This window comes from Xenopus laevis, chromosome 8L (assembly GCF_017654675.1).
Source record: "Xenopus laevis strain J_2021 chromosome 8L, Xenopus_laevis_v10.1, whole genome shotgun sequence".
In the NCBI taxonomy this organism is placed as follows: Eukaryota; Metazoa; Chordata; class Amphibia; order Anura; family Pipidae; genus Xenopus; species Xenopus laevis.
Window position 1 is genome coordinate 93,379,266 of NC_054385.1, and position 26,150 is coordinate 93,405,415.

General features: G+C 37.5%; 1 protein-coding gene across 1 annotated transcript in view; it reads right to left on the reverse strand.

The window, feature by feature from the left end:
• Window positions 1–26,150, reverse strand: part of prkch.L (protein kinase C eta L homeolog) — a 101,538-nt gene that overhangs the window by 33,442 nt on the left and 41,946 nt on the right. The window contains 8 exon segments of the mRNA NM_001092325.1: window positions 1,847–2,020; window positions 3,062–3,199; window positions 5,917–6,044; window positions 7,258–7,387; window positions 9,911–9,999; window positions 12,835–12,869; window positions 14,900–15,050; window positions 19,328–19,391. Of these exon segments, the coding sequence (NP_001085794.1) occupies window positions 1,847–2,020; window positions 3,062–3,199; window positions 5,917–6,044; window positions 7,258–7,387; window positions 9,911–9,999; window positions 12,835–12,869; window positions 14,900–15,050; window positions 19,328–19,391 (909 nt within the window).

Below are 26,150 nucleotides of genomic sequence, written 5' to 3' on the forward strand. Positions count from 1 at the left end.
GAAGCAGGGGGCCCAGGAAGTATAAGGGACCCTAATTCATATATATAATTTCAAAAATATTGGGAAAACAGGTCAACATCTAGGCTTTTTTTTTTGGGGGGGGTGAAAAATAATTTGCTGTGGGGCCCAGTAATATCTAGTTACGCCTCTGCAGAAGAGCCAACTAAATCAGGATTATGTTGTAAACGAACTACCAGTTACATGCTGTCAGTATAATACAAAGGGCATATTACACTACTTCTCAGTTTGCAGTTTGACAGTGTTAACACAGCTAATTACCTACTCCTAATCAGAACCCTAAACTATATTTCCCCTTCCAAGCATTTGTTCTAGAAGCACAATCCTGGAAGTTTTAACTTTATAAACCATAAAGTAAAAACTTCCCCTTTTGCCTGGAACTAAAACACAATACAATATCTTGCTTGACTTTGTACCTGTCAGAACAAACATTTTCAGTGTTCTGTTTTAACACAGCACCTTTCTCTCTTCTATTAATTGATGGTGTCCTCAAGACTCTGTCCTTGGCCCACTATTCCCCACATGCATCAATATCCTTGGAAGATAAATGACTTTAGCTTGCAATATGATATGCAGATGATAAATGTTTTAGCCCATTCCTCCTCCACTGATCCACTCTACAATCTATATATAAACTGTTTCATTGCAATCTAAAAATGAGTGACCTTTAAAGATTAACCTCTCAAATACTCGTCAAATTATATCTTTGCCCTTTGTAATTTTTCTATTGCAATTATTATATTTCGTGTCCAGAAATCCCTCTTCCCATTGCAGTCTCACAGATCAACAATTCATTCACATTGTTACTAACTATACTCAAAGATGGCGTCCACGTGGGCCATACATGGGCCAATACTGACTGCCAAAGTTTAATCAAGCTTCTGGGCTTGTGTAGCCTTCTGGACCATTTGAGAAGACTGAAAAATGCTACCCCCCATTAAAATTTTATATCAGAACTGCACAGCCCCTTGGCTCATGTATAGGCCCAACATGATGCCCCCACCCCAATAAATATCCTGCTGCCTGAGAAGTTCATCAGGCCACAGATGTGAACCACAGTCCCCAACCTTTTGGGCAGCTACACTCAGCAAATATCCCCTCATATGTTGTAGTCAGCAAACAAGTGGATCTTAACAGCTTAGTCTCTGCCATCTTGACCTGCTTCAGCCAATTTGAGAAATTATACCTACTATGTCCCCATTTTTCAGAACTAAAACTTTATCTATAAACTCCTTTATAAATCTGTTTTATAAAAAGTTTTTATATTTATTCAAGTTGTTTATATCTTTAATGATTAATGGTTATTCAATTTATATTCTGTAAGTCACTTGCTCCAAAAGACTGATTCCAGTATGAGCTACCAACTAGCAATGCACCATCATGGTTGATTTGTAGGAAATAAATGTTACGTTGAGGGTGCACACTTAAGAATCATTTATAAACTACAAATAAAACAAAAACCTATTTGCCAGAAATGAGTATGAATCATCCATTACAGTTTAATGGCTTTTAGTGGCAATTTCCCTTTATCCTAACCTCTGGTTTCCAACATCTATCCGCAAGCTATTGTTTATTATGTGTTTGTTGGAAATAAACTGTACAGTCTGGTATAAATCAGCACTATATAAGTCAATAAAGTTGCAAGTTAAATAAAATACAAAGTAAGCAGTTTTTATATCTGAAGGGTAAGTACTTTGTAGAGTGTAGCATTAGCTTGATTAACTGTTCTTAGCAAAAGATTTTTGCACAAACACATTTTACGTTTCCTTGATCGTCTACAAGGGCCAGAGTTTTCTCTGGTTCCTGTAGGTGCAACAATGTGTCTCACCGGAGTCTGAAAGCAGCAGAAGAGTTGGGTGAGGAACGGGTGACTGCATGCCAGGGACAGAATTCGCTTCTCTGTCATAGTACACTCCACATCGTCATCCTGAAGAATTACATCTTTCTTTAGAACCTTGACTGCATAAAGATTATCAGACTCCTTTGACTTAGCAAGCATTACCTAGGGCACAGAGAAATGAACAATGTGAGCTCTCTTACTTTTCATGTATAGGTCATGAGAAAGGTAGGTGGAAGCTGGAGTAAAACTTTTGTAGATCCATATAATAATAAGAATGCACTGAATCCAAGCAGTATCAGACAGGCAAAGCAACCCCTGGACCCCCCACCGTAACCCCCCTCCGGCCCTCCAATCCCAGCGCAACCCCCCCTGCCTCCCCACGCGTAATTATTTCTTCACTCTGCAGTGACCGGGGCTAGTGCATTCTTATATAAAACAGATTTAATAAATAAAAAAAAGATTTAAAAGTTAACCATTTTCTAAAAAATTTTTTCAAAGGATCTTGAGGAGTTGGTATACTGGTAAATAGAATAACTGCAGTCCCATTTTGCACTAACCCAAAGAAGAAAAAACTATTCCTTAGTGAAATAACTGCTTTATAAGTGGCTTAGAAAATGTGTTCCTCTTAACCCTACCATAAATCAAATATCTAACAGCTTTGTTGTGAAAGACAGGTAAAACTGGAGCAATGATGTATTGCTTGACACCTCCAGACACTGAAGGATTTGCATTCCTACCGTGCACCAGCTACAGAAAAGAACAAAGATAGAAATAAGAACTGGGCCACTGAACGTGCCTAAGGCACAGCTGCCACTTTTAAAAAAATAAATAAAAATAAAATCAGGGATCTTCAACAACCTTCAAGTTGAATACAACTATTAAAAAAGGTGTTACAGGTCTCTGTTATACTTTAAGTATACCAGTAACTCTCAAGGCTATGGAAGAGGGTCTGCAAAGCTTTAATGGTTGTAAAGACCACAATAATCTAGTTCTAGTCCACTAAATAAATAAGGCACAACCCCTGTCCCTTCTAACACTGGCAAGAACACTAGCAATAAAAATAAACTTATGTTTTGCCAACAGGATAGACCATCATTGTCTTACTAAATCTTACGTTTTTCAAAGCAATCTACACCTGAGCGTACTGATGTGGTAATATCGTGAGTTACTTTGCAAGTATAAATAGCTTTTAAAAATACCAACCTTCCCGAAACTGCCCTTGCCCAAGACACGAAGGAATGTGAAATCATCAATACCAAATTTGTACTGTGAAGACGTATTTGATATAGAGTCCTCTTCAAGGTGATTGCTGTCGGAATCCACAGAACCTGAGACAGAGTGCTTTTTGGGAAATAAATTAATATAACTTTAAATCTCATTTTCTTTTTTTCAAAGGGTAAACAGAACATGAGTGAGAAACTTAGCAGACAACTAAATAATTATATTATGAAAATAAATGGTGCCATTCACATTCATGCTTCAGATATATATATATGGTTATACATATGTTCTCATATTTGTCCACAGATTGTTCCATAGTCCATTTCTTTCTCCAGGTATATAACTTAGAATATTTTAGAATTACCCTCATCATATTATCAGGGTAAATAAAATATAGTTCCTGATATAAATCTGACCTAAAATTACTGGGTTTATACCCTTTGTTGGTGCTCCCCAGAGATCCAATTTTGTTGCTGTTTGATTACCAAAAAAAGGCACAGGGCATGCCCTAATGTTCAACCACATTTGACATGGATGTGGACATTTGGACCTTTAGCTAGTCACAGCTTGACCCTACACAGGGCAAAATATATTGCAGTCCCCTGTCAGGTCCACTGGCTGTCCACCCACAAGATGGGAATTGGCTGCCATCCAACAATGCCAATCAGTGTCGGACTGGCCCACTTGGATACAAGGAAAAGTCCCGGTGGGCCATGGTGTTAGTGGACCTTTATGCTGCTAGACATTTGGCCTATTTCATGGCCATTCCCTATTTCTATGAATATATGGAATAATAGATTATAGTATGTAAAGAAAAGACACTAGGAGAATAGAGGTTGAGTGAGAAGAGAAAGAACAATATTACTAAGAGTGGGCCCCTGGTCTAAGATTAATTGGTGGGCCCCTAGTCAAAGGTTTTTGGGTGGGCCCCTGGTGTCCCAGTCCGACACTGATGCCAATTACTTTTTGATGCAGGCTCCCCTGCACAGCTTGGGAAAGCCGCCATCAGAAATTGAAGGGCAGAGTATTGCTATTAAGGCTTCTGGATATACTTTATTGTGAGCAGAGTATAAAATGAAGGCAAATACTGTTTTTTGATATTATGTCCCATTTAAGCAGACTTTTCAAGGTTCACTGCCTAAACTAGTCATTATACTTAAAATGCACCATTGAATACATTCTGTATTATCAACCATCAGTATATTTTTTTTAAAGATATACATTTTAATGCAGTATAGGCAATCAAAGTTTCAGTATGTTTGCTGGTGCATTTTGAACACAAATTTTCCTAAGTGCAAGTGCCATCTTGTGGATATAGTGGGAAATAAGCAACATGGATATGCCAGCAAATGGCAGAGCCTTTTGGTATTTGCGCTTACACATCAAGTCAAACAGCTAAGCCTTCACACAGTTTTTTCAGTATAATCTCTCCTATGAATATGGGAACAACCCTAAATATGTGAGGGATGAAAGGCTTCTCTTAGCTAATTAAGCAATTTAAATTATATCATAAAGTACTCCAGGAAGACCACACTTTGTGCATATACAGTTACATTCCTCAAGTGTCCAGAGAACAAACTGTTTTGTTTCCCCTAGCCAATGTCTTTGCAGCAGGAAAACTCTGAACAGAACACTGAAGAGTGCACTCTGTTTATAAAGGCTATTAACGATGACTTCTTAAAGGAATTGTTCAGTGTAAAAATAAAAACTGGGTAAATAGACAGGCTGTGCAAAATAAAAAATGTTTCTAATATAGTTAGTTAGCCAAAAATGTAATGTCTAAAGGCTGGAGTGACTGGATGTATAACATGTCAGTCACTACACTACTTCCTGCTTTTCAGCTCTCTTGGTTTACACTGACTGGTTACCCTGGTTACCAGGCAGTAACCAATCAGAGACTTGAGGGGGGGCCACATGGGTCATATCTGATGCTTTTGAATCTGAGCTGAATGCTGAGGATCAATTACAAACTCACTGAACAGAAATGTACCATGTGGCCCCCCTTCAAGTCGCTGACTAGCTCAGAGTTATAGAGCTGAAAAGCAGGAAGTTGGAATCTGACTGTTTTATTAGACATCTGTTCACTCCAGCCTTTATACATTACATTTTTGTCTAACTAACTATATTAGAAACATTTTTTATTTTGCACAGCCTATCTATTTAACCAGTTTTTATTTTCACACTGAACTATTCCTTTAAGTCTTTTAAAGTTATATAATATAGCCAAATGCATTAACCACTTGGCTGTTTGAGGACTCTGGAAAGTAAATACGAGGACAAAAAAAAAATTAAAGTTAGCAATCTGAAAATACTTAGTGGATCTAATAAAGGGTTTCTTTAACTGGTCATGATTATATAAACTAACCTTATCTGACAGAACCCAAAATATAGGCTCAGAATGGCTCACTGCAGTAGATGTGCATACAAAACCGATGTCCCCATATGTACACCGCCTTACCTTTATTTTAAACAAGCCCCTGTGATATTTGAATATATGTGTAAACATTACTATCAGATCCATCAACAAGTTAGTGTTTTCATTTTTGTCGATTTTCAAATATCTTTATCATACAAACCTATGTTTAATCCTTTTTACCAATGTGCTTAACATTGTCAGAGTAATGTCAACACTACTTTCTTATGGGATGAACCTGCAAATTTGGGGTACAAGAAACTAGCCCTTTCCATGTTCCTCCATTGGTGGAGGACACTTTCACTCCTTTCACTTCTATGGTTTGAATGCAATTTTTTAGTTCTGTTTTTCCAGGGATCAGATTGTGTTGCTTATGTTAACTATACACTGCTCATCAGTACCACTCAACCTCCTGTTGACTCACCTGCTTGAAAGGAATATTCCCAGGATGAAGGCCCATCCCAGCCAGTGCATTTGCCAGCTCCACAGAATTCACTCCGCAGTTATGTGCCACATTTGCTTCACAACGTTTATGTACATTCATTTTACACACTAAAATTGAAAAACAACACAAAAGAAATTCACATATTTCGCAATTAATGTTGCAGTTAGTCAGACCTTTTTGTACCGTGATTTCAAAAATCCAGTGCAATCTTAAGGCCTGAAGAGTGGAAAATGTTGTATTCCTTCCAACTCAAGCACTTCGAGACTAGTTAAGACGTAGGGCCATGTCAGTAGATGCAAATTTTATGTAAAAGGAGGCCAAGCACTAACCAGCAGTGAGTATTGATGAGTACTGGGCCCCACTGATATATACCACACATATGTAGATAAGAAAGAGTGAGTGAACCTCACTTTTGTGCATTATGGCAATACACAATATTGGATACATTTCACATCTGATTATTAGGACTTCACAAAACCCCACAGCATATGGATTCAGGCTTTATACACAGTTCAGATTTTGATAAACTCTTTCTAAGCAGGCCAGGGAAAAGCTATCATTACAGTACATGCAGTATATGTGCATATAATGATTGCTCAAATCTAAAAACCTTAGCATATTCATACCATACAACAGGAATGTCACAGTCTGGGTAAAATACCAGCACTGAAGATTTCTCTTACAGCTCATAAAGACATAAAGAATTAAGCAAGATATAATGGGATAATATTAGCCTCTAAATTCCAAATGTCTTCATTTTATTTTTCTACAGGTTTAATTAGTTCTGGTCAGTTTCTTAGAATTAAAGGGGCGGTATACTTCCTTGTTCAACATGAGTGCAATGAATAGGGCTTGTGCTGGACATAGATTTTTGCCTATTGTCTTAATTACTAAAAATTTTCTTGAGTTAAACAGGGAAAACATAGAAACTGAAACTACTCTGTGCCAGGTCAATAATTACATTCCCGGTGTGCAGTTAAACCCCATGCATAATGAACAAAACAAAGAGTAGCTTCAATTTCCTTGTTTAGTCTTTTGTGATTATAACAATAGGCAATAAGTATGTTCAGCACAAGCCATATTCATTGCATTTATGGATAAGGGGGAATGCTATCACTGTAATTTAAATTACACATAAAACACACATACAAAAGTATGCAGTTTACAATGGAAGGGAATATTTAAAATAGAGAGTGGTTCACAAATATACAGTACATACACACACACACGATTTGTGTGCTGTGGTTTCCTTCGATTAAAAATAAAAACAAAAAAAAGTGGTATAGTTGAAAGTGATCATGCTGGTAATATAGGCCTTACTTTTGCATTGCAGTCCTTGCTTCACCAAGCCCCAGAGTAAAGATCCACAATGGTCGCAAAAGGTTGGTACTTTGTAATTGTGATACCGGAATTTGTGTGGCAAATTGATCCCAAACCTCTGTTCAAAAATCTGACAAAATAAACAAGTGATGGAGTATACATTGAATATATATAAATATGTATATGGCTTGCAATGGTAACATGGAATGAAAAAACAGGATAAAGGTTGTCTGGTACTAGTTACCCATATCAGATGCTTCCTTTTAGACAATGCACCAATCAATGCTGCCTGCTGAGGTTAACTTTGCACGAGCTTTTACACACCCAGTATTTAACATTAATGTCGATTTTAATATATTGCCCTTTGAGTAGTTTGTGCCTCTGTGATAAAGTATTCTGTGCATTATATAATAAATTTCAAGATTTAAGCAGAGCTTAAGATTATAAAAATCATATAAAAGCTTTTGGTTAGATTACAATGAATCTTTCAGTGTTTTTATATAATGTTCATTTCCCAAGGCATGCCTTTTCAATTCATTTTGAGGTATTAAAACTCTTGAATATATTCAGTGCATGATAAAACCAGTAATCATATTGGCCCATCTGGAGGAACAGGCAGGTTTTCTGTTTCACAGAGACCAGCAGCAATACCTTATAAATAAAGCTCTGCCAGCATTAATTAGGGGCAGGAGTGGGGAGGCAAGTAGGCTTCCCCGTGCACATTAAAGGAGTTGGTCATCTTTGAGTTAACTTTTAGTATGATGTATAGAATGTTATACAGAGACAATTTGCAATTGGCGTTCATTTTGTTATTTTGTTTTTTATTCACCAGCTCTCCAGTTTGAAATTTCAGCAATCTGGTTGGTAAGGTCCAAATTACCCTAGCAACCCTGCATTGATTGAATAGGATTTGAATAGGAGAGACCTAAATAGAAAGATAAGTAATAAAAAGTAGCAATAACAGTAAGTGTGTAGCTTTACAGAGCGTTTGTTTATAGATGGGGTCAGTGACCCCCTTTTGAAAGCTGGAAAGGGTCAGAAGAGAAAGGCAAGTAATTATAAAACTATAAAAAATAATGAAGACCAATTGCAAAGTTGCTTAGAATTGTCCGTTCTATAATATACTAAAAGTAAACTTAAAGGAAAACTATACCCCCAAAATGAATACTTAAACAACAGATAGTTTATATCAAATTAAGTGGCATATTAAAGTATTTTACAACTGGAATACATATTTAAGTAAATATTGCGCTTTTACATGTCTTGCCTTGAACCACCATTTCATGATGGTCTGTGTGCTGCCTCAGAGATCACCTGACCAGAAATAGTACAACTCTAACGGTATTGGGAAGAAGTGTGGGAAGCAAAAGACATAACCTGTCTGTTAATTGGCTCCTGTGATCTAACATGTATAGTTTGTTTGGCTTGTTTGTGTGCACCGTGAATCCTAGGATGCTAGGGAGCGGCCCTTATTTCTTAAAATGCCAGTTCTAGTTAGGATTACCCAATGGCACATACTACTAAAAAAGTATATTATTATGAAAATTGTATTACATAAAACACGGTTTTACATATGAACTGTTTTATGCAATATCTTTTTATAGAGACCTACATTGTTCAGTGGTATAGTTTTCATTTAAAGGAGAACCACCCCTTTAGTGGTCGGACACAGGGCTCAACAGGCAGGCCTGCCGACATCTATGCTAAGATATGCACCTACAGTTTTGCTTTTTTTTTTTTTTGGCAGAGATTTTGCTTTATTCTTATAAAGATTTTCTATCCATCATTCAGTCTGTCATTCAAAGTTATTAGTTTAAATTCTTCACTTTGGAACAACAGAAAGTGAAGAGAAGCAAGGAACCAAAGCTGCTCTTCATTTCCCTACCTGCTGATAAATCATACACTGGCTAAATGATCTACTGGTGAGTTTTCTAAACCTGCCTGATCAATGTCCATGGTATAGATATGTGTGGCAGTGTGGTTGGCCCTGCATACATATAACAAATATCACAGGAAAAACTCGTTTTTCAAGCTTTTATAAATACACATGATCAGCTTAGTGCAATAAAAGCACAGGGTTTCTCCAGGCAAAGCAACCAATAAAATATGATGTTAGATATGATATTAGAAGTCACCTCAGCTGCCCAAAAAACCTGTCTACGATTTGGTAAGCCTTACTCTCCCTCTAATATACTCATATCTTACAATGGGCGTTATTATTACTTAATAATGCATGCTGCATTGTACTTTCTTGCCATTATGTGATACCTGTTGCACACTAGCTACTGCACAGCTAAAACTCCTAGACCTGCAATAGTGGAACTGACAACAATCATTCTTTCAACTGCAAGTAAATTATCTTTATAAAACAATGTGTGGCTTTTACAAAATGGTGGTTCATATATGAGGCTCCGAATACCTTTTTATAAAAAATTTAGTAAAACTGCCCTAAATGAGAGCCAGAAACATGTTTATCATCCGATAGCAGATTAGTGTGAATAACCGGTGAGAAATAGCTGAATGCTTGTGGGAGTTGTGTTTAGTGTCTAAACGTAAGGCAGGATGTGGTTTTAGAGGAGACACAAAGAAATACAAGTTTTAACAAGATTCTTAAGTCCAGAGCAAGCTGGGGTCACAAACACATAGGTCTCACCTGTTTCTCCACTTTGCAGGCGTTGCTCTTGCATGTGCAAGCTGTGACGATCAGCTGGTGGCAGCGCTTGTGCACAACGCACGTGCACACTACGAAACAAACAGCAAATCAATACAGATACATTCACTGTACGATAATACATACAGTTAGAGTTTCTCCACAATGAATTTATTAAACAAGAAGAGCTAGACCTTAATATTATTATGAGCTTTTAGTTATGGTTGGTCACAAAGTATAGAACAAATGTTGGTTTTGGACATCAATTATGCAATGGATATAGAAGCTTTTTTTAACCTAAGAATGCCTTTAAAAAATGCTGCTAGAGGTTTGGTACTTTATAAACTGGTCTTTTAACACAGAGGAATTATAATAGTAACAACAGACGTGATATATTGTAAAAACGCAACAGTAACTTGAGCCATAATTACAATAACCGATAAGGAAGTAAAAAAGGAGAGGCATGGGGCTTTAAAATATAGATGGTTTTTGGAAAGGTAATGAACAGATTACAGTTATTTTGTATGAATAAACTTAAGTAGGTAGTCAAGGAAAGAAACATGTGAATTGCAGTTTTCTGGTAATGGCCAAACATTATGATGTAGGTTAGTAGTCTAAAGGCACACTAAGCTATGAAGATTTTCATTCATCCAGGTCATAGTATATCTAGTATAGGTAAATCTAAAAACAACTGGACTTGCTGAGTAATCAATGAAGACGTTTCACTACTCATCCGAGCAGCTTCTTCAGTTCAACTGACTGGTGTGGGAAGTTCTCGGCATATAAACTCTTCCACTAATCTATTTACAATGGCACATTGTAACTCTTCAAAGAGGTGACATCTGAAGAAATTCACAGAGGTGTTGATTCTGTGTAGTTGTGATAGGATTATCGAATGTGTCATGCAACTCCTAGATACAGGTGTTACTTGTGAGAGTTGCATGAATGGATGTGTGAAGTGTTCTGAATCCGCCGGGGTACAGATGTTAGAACAGCATTGTATGTAGCAGACAGGTGGTGTCGAAGGCCCCCACCTCTGTTCAGAGATGGTCTCTCCACCTTGACATGAATCGCCTCTTTCACGCCTCGTTCAAACCAGCGGTCTTCTTTATCCAAGATTTGGATACAGAATCAACACCTCTGTGAATTTCTTCAGATGTCACCTCTTTGAAGAGTTACAATGTGCCATTGTAAATGGATTAGTGGAAGAGTTTATATGGCGAGAACTTCCCACACCAGTCAGTTGAACTGAAGAAGCTGCTCGGATGAGTAGTGAAACGTCTTCATTGATTACTCAGCAAGTCCAGTTGTTTTTAGATTTACCTATACTAGAGGCACACTAAGCTCAAAAACAAAAAGGTTTATTTGTGCCTAGCGCAGGAAATACATGTTTGACAAGATAGTTCACCTTTGTATTAATTTTTAATGTGATGTAGACAGTGATAGCCTGAGACAATTTTTTAAAATTTTTAGCTATTTGTTTAGCAGCTTTCCCGTTTGAAATGTCAGTAGCTATGCACTTGCTAGGGGTCAATTTACCCTAGGAACCAAGGAATGGCTTGAATATGAGATATGACTAAAGAAGGCATAAACAGAAAGAAAAGTTATCAAGATAATAAAATTGTAGCCTCACAGAGAAATTGATTTTTTTCTGGGCTGCTGGGGTTAGTGACACCCATTTTAAAACCAGAAAGAGACAGGTGGAAGGAAAATAATTAAAAAACTTTAATAAATAAGACTAATGAAAAAGCTGATATATAAATACATACACCCAGCTCTTAACATTTCCATTTACAAGAGCATAAATATATATAAGAATACAGGTTTGCTAACTAATACAGTGGTGCTTTTTAAAAACAGTTAATGTTGTCAAACACCATATCTATATGAAGATGAAGCAGGATAAAAAAAGTCTAATTCCTTTATCTCTATAATATTAGATTTTTCAGTTCCAGCATCCTCCAAGAGCATTTGAACACATATTTGTACTATAAAAGTTTAATAATAAAACGGCAGAAATCTGAAATTTGCATCCCTGTACAACTGTGAAGTGTTTGAAATATTTGCCAGGTGAGACTCTCAATCCAACCATCTGGTATGGGCGGTCTGAGAGATCGGATGTATTTACTGTAATGAATTATTCATCTGTGAATCCTACTGTGAACATTTATTTCAACAAGAATTAATTATGCACTTACAGGTTACAAATATTGATTAGAGATGTATGTCATAGAAGTCCAACCTACGCTACTCAAATTTTTTATTAAACAAAAATGACCAGCATCTACTGTGTTAGAAGTTGTGGTTCAACAACCTGTAAGGCTCTGGGTTAAGTACCCTAGTTAATGTGTAGCCCCCAAGAGCCAAATAAGCTGGCATGGGTACAAATCTGTTATATACAGGTTCTTGATTCCACTGCTCCTGCTGAAACCAAAAATCACGATCAGGCTTAAAACCATTTAAAATAAAAAATAATCTTTGAGGCTGCATGTGACTAGATGGTTGTAATTCTGCCTGACTTAACTCAACTGTTTCATTGTGTTGGCACAATGTTTGTTGACACAGCAGTCGTGGACAAGATATGTCAAGAATATACTATTCCCACTGTGAGATTTTTATAAACACTAAGTAGTAATCTACACTAAGTAGTAACCTATGGCATCGCATCCAATCAGATAATTGCTTTTAATGTTCAACCTGCAGCCGTCTGAAATAAGCTTGTCTCGGATTTGTTTCTATGAGTTATACTGTAAATTACACAATATCATGATTAAGGGCTGGAACAGCTCATATTAGGATAACAGGTGCTTTTAAAGCACCCATATACTTATTTCTATTGGACATATATGCAATAATGTAATACTGTACTAAACCACAGAACATTGAGAGTACTTAATGATGAAGTCATAGCAAACAAGTCACATTACCTTGGCATTGGTAGCCTTGCTTCCCAAACACGCCCCTGTTGCAAAACAAAGAACATAATTATCCCAATTAAAGGTTACATGACTGAATGAGCAGAAGTCTTCCACTTAATAAACAAAACAGTGTATTGCTTATGTTTGTTGTAGTCATTTAAAAATGTTTCTCAGAGAAAAGCATTTTTGTCTGTTTCCCTGCAAATTTAAATAACTATGAAAACTATAAATTCTTTTAGCATTATAATTAAAGCTGAACATAATTTAGATTTGGCATTTTACATGTGTCAGAAGTACATACAGTAACTGTATAAAGGGAGTTTACACTGAACAAATTAGCACCAAGTTGGGTGACAGATAAAGTGTACCATACATAAATACATGGCTTAGTGTTATTCCTCCTTGTAGACATATGCAGTAGGTGGAGAATAATACAGCTTTAGGGAGGCTTTAAATCAGGGGTGTCCAACCCGCGGCCCGGAATGGAGATCCGTGCGGCCCAGCAGGAAGCAATCTGTTTGCCATGTTGCGCGTCAGAGCAAAGGCACGCCTCCTCTCCCCACAGCTTTGCTGGAGTGGCTGCAGCCTCTCTACTGTGCGCGCGGTGCGTGTGACGTCAGCGCCGGCGCTCTGCGTGTGACGTCAGCGCCGGCGCTCTGCGTATGACGTCACCGCCTGTGTTCTCCGCACCAGTCTCCCCAACGGCTGCTAGCTGCTGCTAGCTAGCAGCTACTGTTTGGCGCCAATTTCCTGGCTTTGCTGGGCCCTGCCCCCTCTTGTCTGGCAGCATGATAAAGGCACACAGAGAGAGAGAGCAACTCCCAAAACTATGTGGCTCATCTCCTGCCTAATGAAAGGCTAGCTTCAGCCTGCTGCAGCTTACTGGCAAGTCTGGCACTCTTGCACTCCACAGCAACCAATTATGATTACCTCAGCTCCACTGGTTCAGCACAATACACCTGCACAGTATTTTTACAGGTACAGAATTTTTTACTCTTTTAGTCTGTCTTAGTGCTTTGCATTTGATATGATAAATTTGGAAGTAGGGATTTGTGTAATAACACCCCTGGGCCATATACCTATTCCATAATTTTCTGGAATTATTATTTTTACTAAATTCACTGTGTGTAGGTCTGTAGGATAAGGCATTAATTCACTATTAAATCTATTTGACAACCAATTTGTTCACTCAACTTATTTATTCAATCATGTTAATTAAAGAGCAGTGCAATAAATTAGAATTAATACAAAAATGAATTAAAAAGAAATGAATTCCCAAGCCCCCTGTGATTCCCAATAATCAATTGATTTGTTTTTTAAGATAATTAATTATGAGGTAAATGTACTTAATAGCTTATAAGTGCATTACAATGAATAATCACTTCTTAATTAAATTCACAGTTCATAGTATCAAAAATAGAGAATACATTTTGTAACTGAAAAATGAATTATAAATAAATTGTTTATTCAACTTCAAAAGTAGCCCAAACATAGCACAATATGTGCAGTGAAATAAAAAAAATTTTATGAAAATACGCCAGTTACAAATTGGGCCTCTTTTAGTTACACCCCTGGTGATGGTCAAGTCTGTACCTACCATTTTGCTTTGTTGGAAAATTAGCAAAACAGTGAAAATTTTAAAAAGGCATATTTTCACATACATTCATTTATTTTTAAGACTTTTTTTTACTGCAAATATTGAACTATTTTTGGGCTACCTTTGAAGTGCCACTTGGCTAGTTTTGGGCTGATTTTGAAAATTAGACCTGGCAACCCTGAAAAGGTTGCTCTATATTTGTCCCATATTCCAGTGTATAGCTCAATCTGGTTATCTAGCTGGTATTGTAGTTAATTTCTGTGTATTTCCTTTATTTTTATAAATCAAAAGTGTTGTGTATTTCATGTGCGGCCCCAGAAAATTTTTCTTCTTCAAATGTGGCCCAGGGAAGCCAAAAGGTTGGACACCCCTGCTTTAAATTAAGAGTTCTCAAATGAAAACCCTACTATGGGTTGCTACTCAGAACAAAGATCTTCTTTATAAATACAAATCAATAAAAACAAGACAATAACTTACCAAATAAAGTCTTTACAGTGAGAGCAGTATGTTGGTTGCTTGAGATATGTTGCCATAAATTTGTGGCCATTGACCTGGTGTACCCTCCTTCTCATAGCTCTCTGCCGTTTTCTGGTAAAGTGCTTGATAAGCCTTCCATCTCGCATGGTACCTTTTTGCCAATACAAAACATGTCAAATCAATTTGGAAAGATTATGTGGATAACTGGAATCCTGCATATTCCGTCAACACAGATATTGAAATAGGTTTTTTTGTTTTTGCCTGAAATAAACATACAGTTATTCGTAAAAATTTACTGGAACAAGCTAAGATACCATGTACCTATTGTTCTTTAATAGAGAAATATAATTTCTGGTACTTATATGGCTGTGTCCACTCCTTAAGAAAAGGACATATTTCTCAAGCTTTGTGACTAAGCTACAGATCTTTAACCTTGTGGCCTGTTCTCTCATTTTCTCCTGGAACTCTGGCAATTACATTTGCTGGAAACTTTCCCACCACACCACTGCCCAGGGCTACTGCAAATAAGAGATTTGTAGAGATTTGTGCACAATTTGTACTGCCACTAGTGACGTCTGAACATTATTAAACAGGTACTTAGCTGCACTAAATAGTTCTCACTCAGAAATCATGTGATTCATTCAAATTGAACTATTGCACCTTTAGCATCAGACACCAAGCTAGGTTAAAAGCAACTTTATTTCCAGCAGAATTTTGCTAAGTACACGGTACAATATTGTTAGAAAAAATTTTCAGTACCTCTCCACCCAGTCTAAGGATGCACTGAATCCACTATTTTGGATTCGGCCGAATCCTTCACGAAGGATTCGGCCAAATACCGAACGGAATCCTAATTTGCATATGCAAATTAGGGGTGGGAAGGGGAAAACATTCTTTACTTCTTTACTTTAAGTCGGCTGAATCTGAATCCTGCTAAAAAAAGACTAAATCCTGGCCGAACCGAATCCTGAATTCGGTGCATCCATAATCCAGTCTATGAGAAACCCTAAATATCTCTCCCTGTAATGGCCATTTGTGGCCTCATTAAATGGCCATCTATATCTTATTGTGACTGTCCCTTTAAGTCCTACTCCTTCATATTTATGAATGTGCCTACTGTGTGTTTTCTGCAGTTCCAATTATTTCTAATTACTCAACCTTTCCTGCCAAAGTGAGGGTGAAAACATGTCCTGCCTGCACCAATAAGATACTATAACTGGCTGTAGAAACTGGAGCTAGTTTTTTTTTTTTTTTTACTTTTGTAGGTCACCCCTAATAAAAATAGACAAACCTTCCAAGGTCAACCCACAGGCTATTTCAGCCTTGAGAACGGTATCACAATTTGTAGAATTGAATAATGAATGGCAACTCCACCTATATGACATATGGCAAGTTGGCAACTATTGTTGCCTAAAACAGGGGACATGAGTATTTCGGGTAATAATTATTTCAGACTGGAATACTTGCTGGTAAGTTGCATTAATTAGTGATCATTGTAAGGAAATTATTGTGTAAACTCTCAACATTTATCAAACAAACTGTAGAGACAGACCCTGATATATCACTAGCTGTAAGGGATATTTAATTGTCTTGGTGTCCCCTGCACTGGAAGCTTTAAGATCTAACTTTAAGGGAGAAGTTAAAAGATTTTATATCTCACAAAATGCAATAACATAAATCTCCTTATAATGGTAAATTTCTCTGAGTTTACAAAACAGATATTGTAGGATAATTCTGTGTGCACAGACTGTTACTCAGAATTTTGTTGCACGGTCATTTTTTTTTTTTTTTTTACATTAAAAGAGTAAGGCAGGAAATGTATCCCACCAATTACATTAGACACACGCTGAGCAGTGAAGGTCTGTGGTCAGTGCGAAAAGACATACATGTTAACACAGGAAGTCTAAGCATGGTCACATTGCAATTTGAAACAGCAAGACAGTGTCATTATGGTATCCTCTGCTTCTAATTCTTCATAAAAAAAATACTATATCGATGAACTGCCCCTGACAAAAATAATTTATAAAATAATATATCTATTGTATGCAACTAATGACTTTAAATGCACATTATATATGCCAAGTACCGTCAATGTTAAAGGAAAACTATACCCCTCAAAAATGTAGGTCTTTTTTTTAGTAGCATGTGCCATTGGGTAATCATAAATAAAAACTGCCATTTTAAAAAATAAGGGCCACCCCCTGGGATCAAACGATTTACTGTGCACACAAACATCCCAAACAAACCATACATGTTAGGTCACATGAGCCAATTAACAGACAGAGTTGTGTCTTTTGCCTCCATACTTCTCTCTGTTACAGTTAAGAGTTGTAGTATTTCTGGTCAGGTGATCTCTGACAAAGTGGGGGTTCAAGGCAAGAGATGTAAAGGGCAAGATTTACTTGTTTGATAAGATTCTTAATACCACTTAATATGATATCATCTGTTGCTTAAGTGTTCATTCTGGGGGTATAGTTTTCCTTTAATTTCATGTTTAAATCCCAACAAGATTTACCAGAGCACCTGCAAAGTCAGAATGATGTCACAGTACCAGTGAATAAAATGGTTATACTTAAATTAATAATCTTTGCCTTAAGCCTCATTTTTTTAAATCTACAAAGATGGGATCTGATTGCATTTTTTTAGGGAAATGGCTTGGGACCAAGGCTACCAGCTCAACTTTACTGATCGCTCACATTCCTTTTGGTCACCCTACAATACACCCATAATATCCTGGTATATGTCTTTATTGGACATATATATATATATATATTGTATGCGTCAGTCCTACCTAAGTGAAAAAAGTGTTATTTTTGGGGGGAGAAAGACCATACCTGCTTTTCTCTTTATTTAGCATGATCTCTTCCAAAAACACCATTGAATGGGGGTTGGGAGAGCAAGCATTAAGGAGAGAGCCACCTCCCCATTCTATAAAATAAAACACAATAAACTGCAGCTCATCCCTTTTTTTATTGGGTGCACGTGGGTGAGGCTTGATAAACAAATTACACAAAGTTTAACCCCAGCACTCCAATATAGAACCCCAAGAGAAACCTATTTTTGCACAGCTGAACTGTACTTTGTGTAATTTGTTTATCAAGCCTCACCCACGTGCACCCAATAAAAAAGGGATGAGCTGCAGTTTATTGTGTTTTATTTTATAGTATGGGGAGGTGGCTCTCTCCTTAATCAACAGGGACCGAAACGTTGGAAAACAGATATTTTTTATATATGGGAGTGCTGGTTCTTCTGAAAATTTATATATATATATATATATATATATATATATATATATATATATATATATATACATATACTTATATATATATATATACACACACACACACACACACACACACACACACACACACGTGTTTTTTTTAAATTTAGATGGTATAGCCTCAAGTGCTTGAAGTTGCATCTGCCTGCCGCATCTGAGGTCCAAGTGGTTGGTGGGCACACTGCCTACTCTCTGCAACAAGAGCCAACTGCAAACTGCATGCACTTACATGCAATATGTGTTCATTGCAGAGAGCAGGTATTGCACCAACTGACCTCTTGAATTTCAGAAGGGGCAGGCAGATGCGACTGGGTCACTGGAGGCTATAGGGGACATTTTTTATGAATAGGGCAGAATGTAAAGTGCAAAAACACAGGTGCAAGCCACCATGTTTTTTACAATTTGCCCAAAGGCACAGGTCCTAGAACTGACATGTGCTTTCCAATAAATACAACACGGCCTCTGTTTGGTGGTAACAGTCATGAAGGCACTTAAAAAAACTACTACTACTTTTAGGGTTCTAATGAAATTTCTTAACTTTCTGGTAAGCATTTACTTGCCCTTTAAATAATTGGCAACACAAGCATGCAAACAAAAAAGACAAAGTACTTTACTTAAAGGGATGGCTCATCTTCAAGTTAACTTTTAGTATGTTATGGAATGGCTAATTTTAGCAACTTTTCAGTTGGTCTTCTTTATTTATTTTTTATAGTTTTTGAATTATTTGTCTTTTTCTTTTGACTCTTTGAAGCTTTCCAATGGGGGTCACTGACCCCATCTAAAAACAAATGCTCCGTAAGGCTACAAATGTATTGTTATTGCTACTTTTTATTACTTTTTACAACCAGACTGCTAAAATGGCAAACTGGAGAGCTGCTGAATAATACACTAAATAACTCAAAAACCACAAATAATAAAAAATGAAAACCAATTGAAAACTGTCTCAGAATATCACTCTCTACATCATACTAACAGCCCATTTAAAGATGAACAGCTCCTTTAATGCTCTGAACAATTAGCAAAATAATAAAAAAATAAAAAACAATTTCAAATTGTCTAAAAATATCAAGAACTACATCATATTAACTGTTGATAATAAGGTGAAATACCCCTTGAAACTTTAACAAAAGTCTTGTGAAATCTCTTACCTTCGGTAAAGGTGCCTATTAAGGTTATGACCACAAACAACTTGCCTTCTGGTTCCAAATTCACCTGAAAATAAAAATGTAATTAATTAATTATAACTCGATCCATTTTTGATGTGATAAAGACTTGTTATCCAAGTCTTCATTCGCATATAGAGATTTTGTGTGTGAAATGTTTTCCCAGTAATTTCTGTATTTTTATTATGTGCCTATGGGTGTTACATTATTTTAGATCGATGATGGCAGAAAGAATGTCACCTTGGGAAGACCACAGAAATCCCTCGAAAGGTTAAATCTGGTTCTTAAATAATGTAAGAGCCTTCCCTTTCAGAAAGATTATTGCTGAAAAATCCTGAGATGTACATTTGTTGTATCCCTAATATTTCTACTAGCCAACAGATGATGTTTGGTAAATTTGAAGAAAATGGGGCATATGCTTTTTAATCAGCATATTCCGTATATATTGTCCACATGAAACTTAAATTATGAACATGTCATTTTTTGTACTTTGCTTTCACCAAATCAATTTCTATATGTATTCATTCTGGAGCACCAGGTGACAATAAAAAAAAAAGCCTAAATAACAAAGACTTGGCCAATTGTTAGTTCAGCTAACCACTGCCAATTAACGATGGCTGTTTTTACCAAGTAATTAGTGGTCTGACAAGTCATTTGGAAAAAGCCAGCATCATTCCGTGTGCATTAATTTTTGCGGTGCAACACCTCTGGGCATCTGGCTACGTCTCTAGTCTATTCACAACAGAAAAAAAAGGAATGCACCCACAGTTGTTTTAGAACTGGGAAAACCCTTTGCATTTAACTGTAAGTGCATTCCTTTTACATCTACTGATAAGGCATTTGGCAATGTTTCACAGAAAACACTTTTAAGATCAGTAACACTGGAAAAATGCTGGATGTTTAACTCTTTCCATCCTAAATAGTCTATGGGATTAGCATAGATGGATTGGGACTGCCCAACGTAACTAATTATAGAAGGTTGATAGGCTTCATAATATTCTCCAAATTGTATTCTTGCTTGGATCACTGCCTGCAAATAGCTTTTTCTTCCTGCATTAGTTTTCCATATGGCATCAAATGAATATATTTATGTCATTATTTTCTTGATATATGCCAAGTTGCCAGAAGCACGAAGTCCAAGCCCAGGCCACAGCACAGTCTCACACATGTTCCACACTTGACCAAGTGAACAAATGCTGTAAGCACTGGCACGTTGCACCTAAGTTTTCCTTTAAAGTATTGTTTACAAGCAAATTTGTACAGATTGTTCAGAACACCTGCACAGCCAGTTCCCACACTGCATTATTTATACATCTACTTTTTCCTGATTTACTATTTCTCTGTAATATTATCAATACCTTGTTATTGATGTTAACTGCTCTATAACAATTGTATTGTTCAATGCCTTCAAAGTTATCCACAGCAGCATCCTATATCTGATCTTGCCAGCTCTTTGCTTGGCTGTCACTGGCTCTGCAAATGGTCTGTGTGGGCTAGCCTGCTCTTCAGAGGTTAAAAGACACCTATCAACAAAAAAATGTTTTCCCCACCAGAGGTGTATACTAATATAGCACACACTGTGATTGGGGAGAAACAGTAGTTTTTTTGTTTTTTTACAAAATAAAAAATGTCCCCTGCGAGTGCTACACTCCCCAGTCCTAATCCCCTTAGTATCCTCTTATTCCAGATGAGAAATTCCCTACCTGTTTCTGACAAATAATCATTTAGGGTTTTTTTTATCAAAGTCCGATTTCATTTCAACATTTTCTGCTACAAACTCAGATCTAATCCGCTCAGGTTTTTTTACGCTTATTTATTATTACATTTTCCTCAAAATTTGCTTGGCGGGAAAAAAAAATCAGATTTTTACAATTTGTTTCGGATTTTTCACCCGAAAACTCAGATTTCTTATGCTTTTTTGCTGAAAATTCGGGGTATTGCAACCCAGCGCACATCAAAATATCATTGGGACTTCTCCTATTGACTTTATATGCAACCTCGACAGGTCTGAGATGCCGGATTTTCTAATTCAGACTTTTCCATCCTCTGGGTTTAATAAATTCGAAAAAAATTGTGATTTTTTAAAAGTCCAATTTTATAAAATACAAATCACGAATTTTTCGGGATTTTTGCATTCGGAGTTTAGTAAATAACCCCATAAATGTAGGGGAAGATGAGTCAGGGATGCAACTTGAATACAATACACATTTTTGTATTGTCTTTTATACTTGTGAGATGTCATTCTCTGCAAATTGCCAAAGTATAAGAATAAATTAATATGCTTTGATCTGTTATGAACAAGTTTGCTCCACCTTCAAAACAAAATGTATTAAAAACCAGTTCTGTGACTTTGGTATCCTCATTCCATGAATTTTGCTCACCTAGGTTCACACATACCTTACTATGAAGAATGCTGAAGGTTTTACATTCCTTAATCGTAAACAATGTTATGGTAAACAGAATTAGCCAGCACCTCGGGCTGCCAAAGAGCGTTTGTTCACTCAAAAACACATATCAGGGGTAAAGGGATTAGGTTAGTATGATGAATGCCTATGAAGGAACTGCCTTCAGTATATATTCTTTTTATCAGGCAGTGCGGTCATAACTTTAAAGGAACAGTAACACCAAAAAATTTATGTTTTAAAGTAATAAAGATGTAATGTACTGTTGCCCTGCACTGATAAAACTGATCTGTTTGCTTCAGAAACACTACTATAGTTCATATAAACAAGCTGCTGTGTAGCAATGGTAGAAATTGAAAAAGGCTATATGGCACAGGTTAAATAGTGGATAACAGATAACACCATTATGTCCTACAGGGCTTATCTGCTTTCTGCTGTGTAACCAGACGCTTTTCTCCATTGAATGGCTGCCCCCATTGCTACACAGCTTATTTATATAAACAATAGTAGTGTTTCTGAAGCAAACACAACAGTTTTACCAGTGCAGGGCAGCACTGCATTATATTTGTATTACTTTAAAACAGTTACATTTTTTGTGTGTACCACAACTGCAATAGATGAAAGAAGAAAAAAGGTTTGGCTTTTGTGCTACGTTTTTACATGAGTTAAATACATTTGCAAGCTTTAGGAAGTAACTTGGTCTCTTCTCCCAAAACAACTGGTAAAAAGTAAGCTAAGGAGGGCATTTAGTTGCATGAGGGTATCCAGCTCCAATTCTACTTACAGCGCAATTGCGCTCTCTCGCAATAATAAAGCAGAATTTCCGCTTTAAAAACCGGAAATTCGGCTCTTAAAGGTACCAGGAGCGGCTTTTTGCCACCCCTGGAAACTTCTCCTGCGTTGCTGCCTGAGGCGAGTTTCTCAACTCGCCTCATTGGCGGCACGCCCCTGAGGGTATCTACTACAGTTATGGAAGCTATTATCTGGAAACCTTGTATCTAGAAAGAAATACAGGAATACTATTTGCATAGAGTTTCATTCAAGCAAACAATTTTGATGTTTTTCTTTGTAATAATAAAACAGTAGCTTGTACTTGATGGAAAACATGCTGCATAAATCCATGTTGGTAGTAATACACAAGGAATGGGGATACAAAACATCCAAAATGCAATGTCACTGGCAACAAAGTAAATTGCAGCATGTAAATTACATAAGTCACACAGCAATGACACAGCATTTCAGATCTTTTGTTGCTCGTGATTTAACACATTGCCTTAAATTATCTTTTAGCAGCTTTAAGGCATGGCTCCCAATTTACAAAAACATCCTCTTTCAAGAAAATCCCAGGGCCCAAACATATAATAGATTCCATACAGTATATATAGACAGATTTATCCTAAGAAACTAAGGACTATAATAGGTACAATATTTGCAGTTGTATTTGTCCACTTATGGTATAGTTAATAGAAAAGTACTGTGGTAATTGGTGATACTTTTTTTGTATTTTAAGTATAGGGAAAGTGCACTTGTCCAGGGTATTTTTTGTAAACGATCATTTGCAGCAATCTTCTTCCTCTTCTGACTTCTTTTCTTTGGGTATGTGCAGGAGTATGGACAGTAGAGTGAAAGCGCCAAATTTTTGTGTCTTGTTCAGCTTTCGGTCTAATGTGCATGGACCTGCCTGGACTGCATTGAAGAGAAGATGGAAGAAGTTGAAGAAGATGGCAATGATGAGCTTCTACTGGGCCTGTGCACATACCTCCCAACTGTCCCGTTTTTTGCAGGACAGTCCAGATTTTGACAGCTCAACCTGCAGTTCTGGGTTTGATACTGAAATATTCAGACTTTCTCTTTGATCTCCTGCACTGAACAGCCAAAAAATTTCCAACGTAATTGGCTTTTGACAGAGAGTCCAGAATACATACAGTAGCAGGTACATGTTTGTGCAAATTGTTACTTTTGTAACAATTTATGATAAACAAAGAAACAATTGTAATAATTTAAAGGGCAATTCACCTTCATTAGCAAAACAGTAATAACAACAGAAATGTGTTCAAACTTTCATAACCTGCCAAATTTCGTGTGGCCACAAAAATGGGAGTGGTCAAAAATGTTTTTGTCCATCTTTCTTTTTCCAAAATGTTGGGAGGTATGCTGTGCAGTTTTTAAGGAGCAAAAGCACCAGGCTGGGGTATCTGATAAGTGATCACAGTCATTTGAGGGTGCCTAACATATTGGCAGCCCCCCAGTCATTTTAGTAACTTTAGTTCTCCTTAAACCAGTGGTGGAAAATCTAGTACTGCCCAAGGCACGCCTCTCCTCAACCACCCCATCTCCAATTTTTTTTTAAACCAAAAAGTTTTTATTGATTTTCATTCACAAGACAAGGGGGAGGGGGGGTATGCTCCCGCCTGGGAGACACTGACCATTGACATTACCGTTCATCAGTTACAAAGAATGCATACAGAGTTCCCCATGACCATCAGATATAAGTTTTATTCACCTACAACAGTTATGCCCTCAGCATCAGTCCATGGTCGCCAAATTTTATCAAACTTGTCCGGACAGCCCCTAGACAAGTAGGTAAGTTTGATCAGGGGAAGGAAATTATTCACTTGTTTACGCCACATTGTCAGTGTGGGAGGCCTGGGCCCCATCCACCTCAGTATAATACACATAGTATAACAGTCCTCTAGTGAGAAGGTGTAAGAGTTTCCCATGAATAACTCCCTCCAATTCCCAACAGACAGGATTGAGGATTAAGCAATGGGGGGAGAGCCAGTTGTGTCGAGAGGTGTGTTGTGACCGCTCTCCAAAATGCTTGTATGTGGGGGCATTGCCACGTCATGTGAAGAAAGTTGGCCTGTTCCGCCTAGCACCTGTGGCAGTTGCCATTTGCCCTACTGCCAAACCTGTGTAGCTTATCCGGTGTTAGGTAGACCTGGTGGAAGAACTTCTATTGTATCAGTCTATCTCGAGAGGATACTTAAGAAGTGATAGAGATTGTCAGTCACCTCTTCCCACTGGTCCTCCTCCAGGTCTCCTAGGGTGTCACGCCATTTAAGATAAGTGCAGTGGAACGGAGCCACAGGGGCACGAACCATCAGCCAATAGATTCGGGATACTAATTTAGCTGGCGTTTCCATCAGGACTAGTTTCAACAATAGGTAGTCCTCGGTTACCAGTAGTTGGGAGCGAAACTGTGACAAAAAGACCTCTCTCAATTGAAAGTATGCATGGAGCCTCAGATTAGGAACCGTCATTTTGTCTCTAAGCACAGTGTAAGATATAAACATATTATCCTCTAAGACATCTGACAAAGTTTTAATGCCCCCTATTGGCCAGTCTTGGTAGTTGGGGAGATCAGTAAAGTGGATTAGAGTAGAGTTTTTCCAGAGTGGCAAATTCGGGGAGATCAATGGTGGGTCAACCCCTGTCATATGGAGAGCGGAAAGCCAAGCCCTATGGGTAGTTGTCACCACTGCCAGTTCCTTGGGGAGATCGGTTTGTGCTCTATAGGGAGCATTCCGCAATGCTTCTACCGACCCCAGCCAAGAAGCCTGTAGCTGCATATTAGGGTTCTCTGCGTTAGGCACCAGCCACCAATGAACATAGGCAGTTTGGGCTGCCAAGTAGTAAGCCTTCAAGTTGGGCAGCGCCAGGCCTCCGCTATCTAAAGGGGCATATAGTTTCTTTGGCAATCCTGGGGGCTTTATTGTTCCATATAAATGACGTCATCACCTTGTTAATGTTTGCGAAAAACTCTATTTGGTATGTGAATTGGGCAGTTGCGAAAGAGATATAAAAATTTCGGAAGAAAAACCATTTTAAACAGGGCCACTCTACCCCATAGCGTAAGCGGCAGGTGTTGCCAAGCAGCCAGCACCCTAGTACAATGCTGAATCGCTGGGTCCAAATTCAAATGTATAAACTCAGCTAAATTGTTATGTATTCTAAGGCCCAAATATTTAAAAGTATCAACCACTTTCAAGTCCTGTCTGGGGGATATCGTTTGAGCAGGGGGCCGGTCCAGAGGGAACAATATAGATTTCCGCCAATTGACATTTAACCCCATCTCCAATTTAATTGGCATGCTTCCACAGACTATTGAGCATGCACTGATGGATTTCACTGTAAGTATCCAGCAGTGGGCTGAGGGCTTTAGATATCGTCCAGAAAAAAAAAACTTTTTTTAAATTCCAATTCCGACAGATTGGGGTGGAGGCAAACCTAAGCTGCTGCCTTAGTCACTGACCCTTGGGTGCCTGGGGCCTTTGGGGGTATTCTGTATGTAATTAAGCAGGCATACTATAATTTATATTGTATAGCTTGTAAAAACCCTATTTGGCTCTGATTTAAAAAAAATAATAATAATAGAGGACTTCACCATTTAACCTTTTAAATGC